The 14,185-nt window shown below is 38.1% G+C and overlaps 1 protein-coding gene across 2 annotated transcripts in view; it reads right to left on the bottom strand.

The window, feature by feature from the left end:
* Positions 1 to 14,185, bottom strand: part of SMC1B (structural maintenance of chromosomes 1B) — a 63,944-nt gene that overhangs the window by 48,712 nt on the left and 1,047 nt on the right. For both annotated transcript variants that reach the window (XM_014533177.1, XM_005886022.2), the window contains exons 2-7: positions 12,829 to 13,017; positions 9,073 to 9,185; positions 8,781 to 8,984; positions 5,453 to 5,691; positions 3,917 to 4,172; positions 2,626 to 2,766 (exon numbers count right to left, since the gene is read on the bottom strand). In XM_014533177.1, the coding sequence (XP_014388663.1) occupies positions 2,626 to 2,766; positions 3,917 to 4,172; positions 5,453 to 5,691; positions 8,781 to 8,984; positions 9,073 to 9,185; positions 12,829 to 13,017 (1,142 nt within the window). The remainder of the gene's footprint in view (positions 1 to 2,625; positions 2,767 to 3,916; positions 4,173 to 5,452; positions 5,692 to 8,780; positions 8,985 to 9,072; positions 9,186 to 12,828; positions 13,018 to 14,185) is intronic.

Below are 14,185 nucleotides of genomic sequence, written 5' to 3'. Positions count from 1 at the left end.
TTTAAAAAACAACAACAGTATTTTAAAAGCAAAATTAAAGCTAAAAGTCCAAAAAAAAAAAAAAGAATTCCATGCAAAGAGAAAAAAACAAGATTACTTCACAAAGAACACAAAGTTTAGTCAACTAGGAAACCTGCCCCTGCCTTTACTCTGGCCGCTCCCAAGGCTTGTGTCATGCCAGATGGGTTTCTTTGTGGCAATTACTTCACTGGGCAGGTGGGTCTCTGAGGGATCACTCCCTGTTATGCAAAGAGCCTGGAATAAGCGTCAGACATGCTTTGGTTGAGGAATAGCTTTCCTGGAGGAAACGTGAAAGACCAGGGCCATCATCCCACAGGGAGGGGGTCAGGGGCTGGGTGCTCTGCTGGACACATAATGGGGGAAATCAGCCTGCCTTGGTAGCAGGCCTTCTGCATTTGAGATGCCAGCCGATAGTGCTAGTGTCTGGAAAACCAACCACTGCGCAGCACCTAGCCATCTGGTATCTGTGGGAAGTTATGCCCCCTCCTGTCCAGGGAGGGAGTCCCCAGTCCTATGGGACACTGAGTATGAATACAGATTTCTCCATCTTTCTCCACCTCAATCTATTTCTTCTCCTGTCAGTGTTTTCATATTCAAAAGACAACAGCAATTCAACCAAAACGTACTGACATGCACTAAGTACAAAATTTATAATGGACACTATTATGAATCCTGCCTTTAAGAAGCTTCCAGTCTAGTAAAGCTGTACCAACTAACTGTGCTTTTCCTTCAATTGGATAACATTCTTTAGATATAGATTAAGAATGAGTGATTAGATGCAGAAGAAACTATTCTCAGGGTTTTTTTTGGTGGGGTAGGGAGAAAAGGCAGGCTAGGTAAGGCTTTGTGCTGTGGTAACCATGGAATTTAACATGTAGCGATAAGTAAGTTTTTTCAAAATTAGCATGCACAAAGGCAAACGTGTGCAATGAGAATTTATAGCAATCAGTGTACAATTTGATAATGCAATACAAATGATTCAAGTATTTAAAAATTAATTACTGCTATGTTACTATATTTCCTGCTTTTAAAATTTATTTTAATCCTCACTCAAGGATATACTCATTGATATTAGAGAGGAAGGGGGAGACAGGGAGAGAACATCAAAGTGAGAGAAACAAATCTGTAACCTCGGTGCGCCCTGACTGGGGATCGAACCCACACCTTTCGGCGTACGAGACAATGCTTCCACCAATCCACCAGGCCAAGGCCTTTTTTCTTAATTTTTAAAAAATTAATTTTAAAGAGGGGAAGGGAGAGGAAGAGGGAGAGGGAGAGACAAACATCGATGTGAAAGAAAAACATCAATCGTTGCCTCCCATACACACCCCGACTGGGGACCAAACCCACAACGTGGGTATGTGCCTGACCAGGAATCGAGCCCTCAATCTCTCAGCGGACAGGACATGCTCTAATAACTGAGACACACCAGCCAGGGGACACTGTTCTCCTCCACAAAAGTCCTTTCTTCTATTCATATGATTACCACATACTACGCCAGTGATGGTGAACCTATGACACGCGTGTCAGAGGTGAGACGCGAACTCATTTTTTTGGTTGATTTTTCTTTGTTAAATGGCATTTAAATATATGAAATAAATATCAAAAATATAAGTCTTTGTTTTACTATGGTTGCAAATATCAAAAAAACTTTTATATGTGACACGGCACCAGAGTTAAGTTAGGGTTTTTTGGTTTGTTTTTTAAAATATGGAACGCTTCACGAATTTGCATGTCATCCTTGCCCAGGGGCCATGCTAATCTCTGTATTGTTCCAATTTTGGTATATGTGCTGCCGAAGCGAGCACAAGTTAGGGTTTTTCAAAATGCTGACACGACGAACTCAAAAGGTTCGCCATCACTGTCCTACACCATGAGGCATTAGAGGGAAAGATCAGACCTTGGTGTAGTATCACACTCCTTTCCATTGTATTCTACCTGCCCATCACTGAGGTAGACATACCTATCCTCATTGTACAAACGAAGAAACCAAAGTGCAGACAAGTTAAATAATTTAATTACCAAGATCACACAGGTCAGTAAATAACAAGACTAACTGGAAGCCAGGTCTGTCTTACTCTAAGGCAGACCATTAAAATGCTATTTTGAGCTTTGCGCAGTGGCAGTATCATAGCCAATGAGGTTTATCTGAGGCGGGATTATTGCTAACTGAAAAAAAAATGCTATTTTGATGGCCATTTCCCATGTAGACTATTATACTCCTCTTGGGCAATGGCCTTAATGTTTCCAAATAATTTTGCATTCACCTCTATTTGATACTTAATTGTTTTTTCCCTTTATGTATCCTCCTCCTAACCTCACTGGACTATATAATACATGTAAGAATAGAGGCTATATCATCTGCCCATCCCTATCACTATATAGATGCACAGAAAATGCTTACTGACTATATGAATGAAGGCACCATCTGTACCTTAGACCCTAAAGTGGCACCTATATGACACAAGCAGCATAACAGGTAACCAAGAATTATTAATCGCTTATGTCTGATGTAAATCCACTTCTATATTGAAAAGCTAATATAAAAAGCTAATAGCATTTCACTGAAAATATTTGTAAATCATGAGTGTACAAACCAAGTACCTGAACTTCTCCATGCCTCCTCTTTGCAAATGCCAATCTTTCTTTCTCAGCCTTCTGTTCCCACTGCAGTTTTTCCAGTTGTTGGGTCATTATAGCCACCTTCTTCCTTACTTGTTCCTTAAGTTCTTTATAACGATCCAGCTGTGTAAAGAGCATTTAAACATTGCCAACTCAAAGAAGCATGAGAGGCAAGTCTTTATGTGATATCCTTTATTAACATAATTACTAACAGATATTTAATCTCATCAAAAGTGTTTTACGCCGAAACCGGTTTGGCTCAGTGGATAGAGCGTCGGCCTGTGGACGGAAGGATCCCGGGTTCGATTCCGGTCAAGGGCATGTACCTGGGTTGCGGGCACATCCCCAGTGGGAGATGTGCAGGAGGCAGCTGATTGATGTTTCTCTCCCATCGATGTTTCTAGCTATCTATCTCTCTCCCTTTCTCTCTGTAAAAAAATCAATAAAATATATTTTTTAAAAAAGTGTTTTACATAAATTAGATCAGAATTGGCCATCTTCTCCAGATAAATGTGAACATTAAATGAATGTTTTACTTAAAACAGTTTAGATACATCAATAAGATATTCAAAATCACCTCTAGCAGGTATCTGTAAGAAATCCTTAAAAGAGAAGGGAGATTAAACCTCATTAAATCCAAAAGAGGAACTCAGAGAAAATTATGTACTGTTCCTATTTATGTAGTCACAAAATTTTAGTACCTATATTGTAATGTTAGACTACTATAAAGTTAATGAAAAAGATAAATGATAAAAATTTAGTGGAATGTTTAAAAACTCTGAATTACAAGTTTTTGGATATCTACCATCAATTTATTGTACGTAAATTTTATATACTACATTGGATATTAATTCATCACTTAATATTTTAAATCACATTAAGTAATCAATTTCCCTGTCAATTGTGATCATCTCTTCAAAGCCATATGTATATGACTTTTAAGTTTTTATAATATTCATGTTATTTTAAAAACACAAGAATTACCTAACACTTATTACAAAATGATATATATATATAATCATCTTGAAGTATTTTCTATGACTTTAATAAACTCAAAAATGCTATAATGCCATTTAATCCTATAAAGAAAAATAGCCTAAAGATTAAATTTAGATTCCATATACAGGCTGCAAATTTTAAATCCTACTAATTTAGATTCTGAGGACAATCTCTTAAAGGATCAGAAAGAGAGGTCATTCTTCAAACTTTTTTTCTAATTAAAAGAAGTTGAAAGACTAGAAATGAAAGATTGCCCATGTGATGAATTTTTCACCTGACTGGCTTCTAATTCAATGTCTCGCACTTTCTGTAGGACTTCTTCCGATTGCTTTTCAAAACTTTTCCATGCAACATCTAGATCAACCAGCTCTGTCTCTAGGGTTTTTATGTCATCTTCCTGTTTAGAACATTGTTTTTCACTGTCCTTCATGGATTTCTTAGCCACATCTAATTTCTTAAGATGGTGAGAAGTGTTTTCTTTGGCTTTAATATACTGGGGCCTCTTCTGATTTAAAAGTGCTTCAAGAGATCTAAAAAGAAAAATCAAGTCTGCTTTAAAGGAAATTAAATGTTGTGATAAATAAAGGGAAGAAGTTCTTTTGACCAGATCACACATTTTAAAAAAAATTCTAAAAACTAACTTTCAGAGACTGTAAGCAGAGCAGTCGTTGCCAGAGTTAGGAGGAGGGTTGAATAGATGAAGCACAGGGGAATTTTTTGAGTGGTAAGTACTCTATATGACACTGTAATGGTGGACACAAGACATCACACATCTGTAAAAACCTACAGAACTTTATAGCACCGAGTGTACTTTAATGTATGCAAATTTAAAAAATCACTCAGAGGAGGCCAAGACATCCTAGATGGAATGTAGAAAGCGACAAAAGAATCTAACTGTATTTCATATGCATTAAACCACCTTACTGAAGGGGTGGGGATAAAAAGTGCTAACCTAAGTAACTTTAGAAATGAGTGGCGTCTGCAAAGCTAAAAGCAAAAGAAACTGTACATAAGCATCCTACTCTAGTTGATAAGGCTGCTTCCTAGGAGGGTATGATGTACAATTCCGATGCTGCCGTACGGGATTCCTAGAATTGAACAATTGAGCAAATGCTGGCATCTTGTGAAAGGCAGGTTTCTCACTGTTGGAGTGGGAGGTTGTAGATGGGCAAGGAAAGGTCAATATCTAAAGTGATGTCAAGTTGATATGATGAATCATTAGATAGATGTGTCATATAACATATGATCTGTGGACATCCCTGATACATATAACATGATGGGAATGGCATTTTACTCCTGTGGTTTTCTTTCCCAAATTCATAAACCCTAATTGTGAAAACCCTATCAGACAAATCCCAGTTAAGGAACACTGTGCAAAAAAACCCTGAACAATACTCCTCAAAACTGTCAAGGTCATCACAAAGAAAGTCTGAAAAACTGTCACAGGCAAGAGGAGTCTATGGAGATGTGATCACTAAATGTAATATGGCATTCTGGATTTTAAAAAAGGACAATAGGTAAAAACTAAGAAAATATGAATAAAGTATGGACTTCAGTTAATAGTAATGTATCTGCATTGGTTCACTAATTCTGACGAATGTATCATACTCATAATGTAAGATGTAAGTAGGAGAAACCAAGTGTGGGGAATATGGGAACTCTGTCCTCTCTTTATAATTTTTCTGTACATCTAAAGTATTCCAAAGTAAAAAACTTAAAATAATCAACTTTCAAAACATCACTTTTATTTTTATTTTCTCTATTGATCTACTTAAAATCCAACTGCTAATAATTATTTTTAAAGACTCACTTTAATTCTTTTTCTGTTTGTTGCAGCTGTCTAGTTAGCATCCCATGCTCCTTTTTCTTGGCTTTCACTGTGTTTTCATGATGAGAAAGAGATTCTTTTGTGTCACTCAAATTCCTATTCACATTCTCTAACTCAGTGTTCAGCAAATGAATTTTTTTCTCATTATGGTATAGCTTGAAAAGCTGCAGTTGAATCTTATTTATTTTAAGTTCTTCAAGGAGAGTCTGGTAACGTTCTGCCTATAAAACAGTAAATTCAACAAGAGTTAAAAGGAAGCATATTTAAGTTGACTTTTCATAAACTCAGCTATAATGCCAACAAATAATTTCATGTGATATACACACATGTAAAAATATTAAGAAACAAAAAAACATCACTAATAAGGAACACATCTACCTCTCATTTATTTCTTTAAATATTTTTTAATTGCCTACTATGTACCAGGCCCTGTTCTTTGTGCTGGGTATAAAGTGAAGAACAAAATAGAAATAGTCCCTGGTCTTTCTAATGGGGGGGGGGTGAAGAGGAGACATTGAGTAAACAAGTAAACAAATAATAAACAAGATATCATATAGCAATATATGCTATAAAAGAAACAAAATAGAGTAATGCAATAGCACCAGGGAGTGGGTGCTAATTTAGATTGGGGGCATGGACAGCAAATGCCTGACAGAGAATGGCTTTTTCTGAAAGCGTGAATGAGAGAGTATTTGCCATGCAAAAATCAGGCATACAATTACCTAGGCAGAGGAAATAGCAAAAGCTCTGGCTAGAATGGAGTGTGGGTGTTCAATAAATACTAAAGGTCAATGTGGTCGGAAGTTAAGGCCTGAGAGGTGAACAGGGGCCAGATCAGAAGGCTGGGGAGGAGACTAGATTCTTGGTGTAGTGGGAAGCACTGCACTGGAAGAGGTTCTATGCCAGAGGAAGACAGAATCTGATTTGCATTTTAAAAAGATCACTCTAAACACAAATAATTATCAACCATACATGCGGTACTCTACTAGGCATTGTGAAGGGTACCAAGAAAATACCACAGAACAGCATTTGCAAAGTGTGGCCATTATTTCTTAGGGGTCCCCCACACTATTTTAGGGAGTCCCTGAGGTCAAAACTATTTTCAAAGTAATACTAAAACTTGCCTTTTTCATTGTGTTTATATCTGCACTGATTGATGGTGCAAAAGCCAATGATGAATAAAGCTGCTAGGCCTTGACACAAATAAGATTTAATACAGAAACAGGTGTGAGAATTCATGTCTTTTATTAAGCTAGGTATTAAGATTACAAAAATGGCCGAAACCGCTTTGGCTCAGTGGATAGAGCGTCGGCCTGCGGACCGAAAGGTCCCAGGTTCGATTCTGGTCAAGGGCATGTACCTGGGTTGCGGGCACATCCCCAGTAGGAGATGTGCAGGAGGCAGCTGATCGATGTTTCTCTCTCATCGATGTTTCTAACTCTCTATCTCTCTCCCTTCCTCTCTGTAAAAAATCAATATAATATATTAAAAAAAAAGATTACAAAAATGTAAAAACAATGTTACAGTTCTAATTACGTAGTTTTAGAAAAAAAAAGCAGTTTTCTGGTGGGAATGTAAACTGGTACAGTCACTATGGAAACAGTATGGCGGTTCCTGAAAAAATTAAGAAGTTACCACATGACCCAGCATCCCTCTTCTGCGTATCTACCCGAAAAATTAAAAACCATTTATTTGCAAAGATATATGCATCCCTATGTTCACTGCAGCATCATTCACGGTGGCCAAGAAATGAAAACAACCGGTGTCCTTCAATAGATGACTGAATAAAGAAGATGTGATACACACCGCCCCCGCCCCCCCGCATGTACTACTACTCAACTAGCTATAAGATGAAAAACTGCCATTTGCAACAACATGGATGTACTTGAGAATATTATGCTAAGTGAAATAAATCAGTTAGAAAAAGCTAAGAACCATATAATTTCACTCATTTGTGGGATATAAAATGAAACTCATAGACAGACAACAGAATGTTGGTTACCAGGGGGAAATGAGTAGGGCAGTAGCAGTGGGTAAAGGGGGCCTATTATGTGGTGATGGAAGATGATTTGACTTTGGGTGGTGGGCACACAATGCAATATACAGAATCCTATATGATCCCAATAACCAATGTCACCGGAATAAAAAAAAATGCAGTTTTTTCACTAAAATATTATTTATGTTAACATATAATACATTACTTATACATTGATCATTAAAATATATATTTTAAGTTTCCCAGTTTTAATTTCAAATACAATAAATGCTGGTAGATAGTTATAACCCACATGAACAGAAACTCTGCAGTCACCAATAATTTTTTTTAATTCTCATCCGAGGATATGTAGTTTTTTTAATTGATCTTAGAGAGAGAGAAGGGGGAGAGGGAGAGACAGAGAGAGAAAATCTATGTGAGAGAGAAACATCCATTGGTCGCTTCCCATATGCACCCTAACTGGAGATAGAACCTGCAACCTTTTGGTGTATGGGATGATACTCCAACCAACTGAGCAACCTGGCCAGGGCCCCAGTAATTTTTAAGAATATAAGGGAAAAAGAAGCAAAAGTTTGAGAACCACTGCCACGTAAGGCATAAACTCTTCACGCTTATTTTTAGTTCAGGTGGACCTATTTAAGAAAACACACACACCCAAATGGTAAAAAACATATTGAAAGGCTTATTTTTTTTTTAAAAAAATGTTTTTATTGATTTTTAGAGAGAGAGGAAGGGAGAGGAAGAGATAGAAACATTGATGAATCAATCAGCTGTCTCCTGCATGACCCCTACTTGGGACCCAGCCGCAACCCTGGCATGTGCAGACCAGGCATTGAACTGGTGATCTCATAGTGCATGAGATGACACTCAACCACTGAGCCACTCCAGCCATGCTCAAAAGGCTTATCTTTAATGAATATTGGGCTTTATTTGTCTTATCTACACTAATAAAAGAGAAGGATGCAAATTGACTGTACCTTCACAATGCCCACCAGCCAATTAGGAGCATGCAAATTAACCCAACAAAGATGGCGAGTTAATTTGCATATGCAGGCGCTGAGCGGCTGGGGCGTTCCACACTGCCCCAGCCGCTCCAGGCCTCTGGGCAGCGTGGAAAGGCGGAAAGGCGGCTCCAGCTGGAGCGAAGGCGGTGCCAGCAGCCAGGGGAAGGAGGCCCATTTTTGCACGAATCTTCGTGCATGGGGCCTCTAGTAGTATTAAAAGAGTCTCATTAGTAACCCCAAGCCAATATCTAGCAATTCTGACAGTTTTTGTATCCAACACTAAATTGGTTACATCTTCATGACACCTTACCTCATCTTTCTCTAATTTTGCATGTTTGCGCTCTGCAGCTATGTTTTTTCTTTTATTAAAATTAAACTGTGCATCCTCTTCAGCTTTCTGTAACTTTCTTTTCTTTTCCTCATATTCTCCTATAAGCTCTCCTGAAGTGCTGATTTCCTCAAAAAACTGGGTTCTTTCTTTGGGTTTTTTCATTGAAATCGACTCTACAGTTCCCTTTTAAAAACAGTAAAGCACACCAACATGTAAAATATAGTGATGGTTTTTCAAAATCATGAATCAAATAAACTTTATAACTACTTACTTGAAAAACTAGACAGTTCCGTGCTTTGACTATTATACCTATCTTTTCCAACTCTGCTATATAAGTGGAACGACTCACAGGATTATCATCAAAACGAAATTCTGAGCATCCCCCTAAAGTAAATAAAGGCTGTTATAGGAAGTATAAATATCCAACATATATCAAGTGCTGAAAGTTTTATAAAATTATTTTTCTTATTGAAATGCCAGTTATGCAGTAATATACATGTTAATACATGCATTAATCAGTCAACAAATACTGTATACTACATACCAATGAGTTCCCTACAGCAGTAAACAAAACAGACAAAAGTCTGACCTCAAAGAACTTATATCCCAGTAATGGAAACAGACAAAAACAAGATATGTAAGTAAAATAAACATGAAAGAAATTGGTAAGTGCTATGAGTTAAGTAATATAGAGTTGGGAAGAAGGTATGAAAGTTTCTGTATGCTGGAATCACGCATTTGCAATTTTAAATAGGATGGTGCTATGGTCTGAATATTTGTGTCTCTCCTAAATTCATGTTGAAATCCTCACCCCCAAAGGTTATGATATCAGTAGGTAGGGCCTTTGGGAGGTGATTAGGTCATGATGGTGGAGCCCTCATGAATAGTATAGGTGCTCTTTTTTTGTTTGTTTGTTAATCCTAACCCAAGATTGTATTTTTTTCCCATTGATATTTTTAGAAAGCGTGGAAGGGAGGGAAGTGGGGGGAGAGAGAGAGTAGAGGGAGAGAGAGAGAAACACTGATGTGAGAGGGACACATCAATTGGCTGTCTCCTGCACTCGCCCTGACCAGGGCCAGGGATTGAACCTGCAACTCAGGTATGTGCCCTAGTCTGGGAATCGAACCCGTGACCCTTCAGTGCGTGGGCCAACACTCTAACCACTGAGTACACCGGCCAGGGCTAGTATAAGTGCTCTCATAAAAGAAGTCCCATAGAGCTCCCTGTCCCTTCCACTATGTAAGAATTCAATAAGAAGTCTGCAACCTGGAAGAGAGCGCTCATCATCATGACCATGCTGGCACCCTGACCTCAGACATCCTGCCTCCAGAACTATGAAAAATAAATTATTATTTTGTATAAGCTACCCATTTTGTGATATTTTGTTATAGCAGCCCAAACGGACTAAGACAGATGGACAAGGAACAAGAACAAAGCTGGAGACATCACACTTACTGATTTGAAAATATATTACAAAGCTACAGTAATCAAAACAGTATGGTACTGGCATCAAAACAGACATATAGAACAATAGAACAGAATAGTGTCCAGGAAGAAATCTGTACATCTACGGTCAACTGATCATCAACAAGGGAACCAAGACATATAATGGGGGAAAGATGGTCTCCTCAATAAACAGTGTTGGGAAAACTGGGTATCTACATGCAAATAAAATGAAACTGAACCCTTAGCTCACACTACATATGAAAATTAACTCCAAATGGATTAAAGACTTAACGTAATACCTGAAACTGTAAAACTAATAGAAGAAAACACAGGTGAAAGGCTTTTTGACTTTGATCTGGTCAATAATTTTTTGCATCTATCAAAAGCACAAGCAACAAAGGCAAAAATAGATAAATGGGATTGTATCAAAATAAAAAATGTCTGCCCATAAAAAGAAACAACCAACAGAGTGTAAAACAAAATCAATGGCATGGGAGAAAATCTTTTCAAACCACATATATGACAAGGGGTTAATATCCAAAATATATAAGGAACTCATACAATTCAGTAGCAAAAAACCAAAGTATTATAACCCAATTTATAATGAGAAAAGAACCTGAATAGACATTTCTCAAAAGATTATATGCAAATGGCCAACAGGTATATGAAAAGGTGCTCAATATCAGGAAAGATTAGGAAAATGCAAATCAAAACTACAATGATATCACCTCAAACCTGTTACAATAAAAAAGACAAAAAGGCAAGTGTTGCTGAGGCTGTGAAGAAAAGGAGAACTTTGTATATTGTTAGTGGGAATATAAATTGGTACAGCCATTATAGAAAGCCATATGAAGATTCTTCAAACTTAAAAACAGAACTACCTGCCCTAACTGGTGTGGCTCAGTAGATAGAGCGTCGGCCTGCAGACTGAAGGGTCCCAGGTTCGATTCTGGTCAAGGGCACATGCCCAGGTTGTGGGCCCGATCCCCAGTAGGGGCATGCAGGATGCAGCCGATCAATGATTCTCTCTCATCACTGATGTTTCTATCTCTCTCTCCCTCTCCCTTCCTCTCTGAAATCAATAAGAATATATATTAACAAAACAAAACTACCTTGTGATCAAGCAATCCCTTCTGAGTATATATTCAAAGAAAATAAAATCAGTACCTTGAAGAGCTATCTGTACTCCCATATTATTGAAGTATTATTCACAATAGCTAATAATCTAAATGTCTATCAGTGGGTAAGTAAAGAAAACATGAGAATATTATTCAACCTAAAAAAAGAAGGAAATTTTGCCATTTGCAGTTTCACAGAGGAATCCAGAGGACATTATGCTAAGTGAAACAAACCATGCACAGAAAGAAAAATACTGCATGACCTTACTTATATGTGGAATTTAAAATAGTCAAAACTCACAGAAGCAGAGCATAGAATGGTGACTGCCAGGGCTGGGGGGAGAGGAAAATGGGGAGATGGTCAAGGAATACAGAGTTGGGAAGATGCAAGATGCTAAGCTCTGGAGATCTATTGCATAGCAATGTGACTACAGTTAACAATACTGTATTGCACACTTTAAATTGGCTAAGAGGGTAGACCTTAAGTGTTCTCACCATATACACACACAAAAGAAAACAGTAACCAGGTGAGGTGATACATATGTTAATTAGGTTGATTATGTCACCTATTTCACAATGTATATTAAAACATCAAGTTGTATAGCTTAAATATATACATATTTTACAATTATACCTTAATAAAATGGGAAAAACAAATGTATGGTGGTTTATTAAATAAATAGAGTAGACTAAGGAATCCTTAGTGAGATGGGAAACTTTTGAGTAAAAACCAAAAGAAAGTGAGAAAACCAATGAAGATATTTAGGTAATAAAGTGGTGAAATGCTTAAATTAGACATTAAGGTACAAGTATATAAGTATTTCTAAAATTACCTGTGATTAAATTTGGGGAAAGTTAATAAAATAGTATTTATACATTAGAATATTAAAACCAAGTTCTAGTAGACCAGAATGAAAATAGCAACAACAAACCCACCAAGAAACACTTTTATAGAGGCTCTGTAAACTCCTAGCGCATAAATATGTGTATATATATATACACACACACACACATATATATATAGTTTACTCAGGAAACAGGATTTCATGAATAAATCACAAAATACAAATTCAAATGTTTCACTGAAGTTGCTTTCAATGGTAGAACTTTCTATACAAACCAAAAATATGCATATAATTAGTTCACCATTCAAAAAAACAAGGTAAATATACATAAATAACCCCAGGAAGGACTTTTATAACTTCTCTATCTTTAAGGTGGGCTCTCCTTTATTTTAACCTAATAACCAGGTACAAAAATGTTATTTGACAATGGAGAAGTTTGAACAAATATATCTGCTTAAAGAAGAGTCCCAGTGGAGAACCAAACAGGTTCTATTACTTACTTCTGAGAATTGTTATTCAAGAGAAAAGAAGTCTAGTTCACTACGCTAGTTGAACAGGTAATCTGACTTAACTCTGGAAAACTCAAATAACTCATAAGCAACATCTACAAAAATATACCTCGAATAATTCTTGTAAATGTTTTCTCTTCTCCATTCTCCTCCACATACACAATTTTTACACTTGCAAAAGAAGAAACAGGCTTTCCAATATGTGCTCCATGAATAAGTTCTTGAATATGTTTCACTCTTAAATTAGCTGTTTTCTCTCCCATAACAAAACTAAGCGCATCCATTACATTAGATTTTCCTGGGGACAAAAAGAGGGGGAAGGAGAGGAGAGAGAGGAGTTATTCACTCTTAAAATACATTGTTTGCGGGTAGTTTTTATCGCGCACTAACAGGTGACACATGGCGCGGGCCATTTTTGCTAATTTTTTTGCGCAAATGGCAACGTTCAATAAAATTACGATAACTTTAGTTTACGTATTTATACCTTACCCGCATTCTACCGCTAGTCTATAAAAAACGTATTAATACATGTCCCGCGCTCTACTTACTACCAGTCAACCTAAAACGTACAAATACGTTTCCTGCATACAGTGTGTTTTAACGATAAAAACAAAAACAAAAACACCCCACCTTGCCCAGAGGCAAAGAAACCAGGCCACCAATTGAAGTGAAATATAGCCAATACACGTCTAAATAGCACTGTCTTGTCTACATTAACATCGCATGTGACTGGTTTCCTCCATGCAGCTATGGTGGAGTATTAAGCGGCCTAAATTTACGAGGTTTAATATGTAGACCTAAACCCAACTCTCTCCCATTTTTAAGCATTATGCCACGGCAAATCACTTAACTTCCCCAATTTCCGTTATACCCTTTTCATAAATATTGACTGTCACATCTTCTAAAGGGCTAACTCTATCCAGGGTTTCTCCCCGGCGCTGGACGAAGGCTGCTGGAAGGTTTGTGACTGGTAGGAGCTGGTGGCCAAGAAAAACTACATCGCAAGTCCGAGCCGGCCGCACCTGCGAGGCCTGCCGCACCTGGGGGTTTGGATGGGGGTGGGGGGAGTGGATTTGCGGAGGTTTCCACCCCTTTCTGGTACAAGGTCTCGCTGTGCCTAAACGACTTGGGTAAACAACATAGAGGCTGTCTGGACGGTTCAGTGCCTCCATAGGTTTCATAGAATCTGACAGGCATTCAGTGAATACGAACGGGCACGTGGCTCATGGAGTGAGTCAGGGAGGAGGGACACTGCGCCTGGGCCCGGAGGCAGCGCCCCAACAGCCCGCGACCGGCTTCGCGGGGGGCGGCGAAGGGGGCCTGGCTTCCGGGGATGAGGGTCCAGGCAGGACCTGGAAAGGCGTTTCCGCAATGACCTTCCGATAGGTTAAGTCACAATATGTGGTTTCTCATTAGGAAAAGCTCTGGCTTTCTGAAACCAGGTGCAACACTGGGACGCGAACGCG

The sequence above is a fragment of the Myotis brandtii genome, unplaced genomic scaffold (assembly GCF_000412655.1).
Source record: "Myotis brandtii unplaced genomic scaffold, ASM41265v1 scaffold952, whole genome shotgun sequence".
Lineage (NCBI taxonomy): Eukaryota > Metazoa > Chordata > Mammalia > Chiroptera > Vespertilionidae > Myotis > Myotis brandtii.
This window is presented reverse-complemented; position numbering and strand designations above follow the sequence as displayed.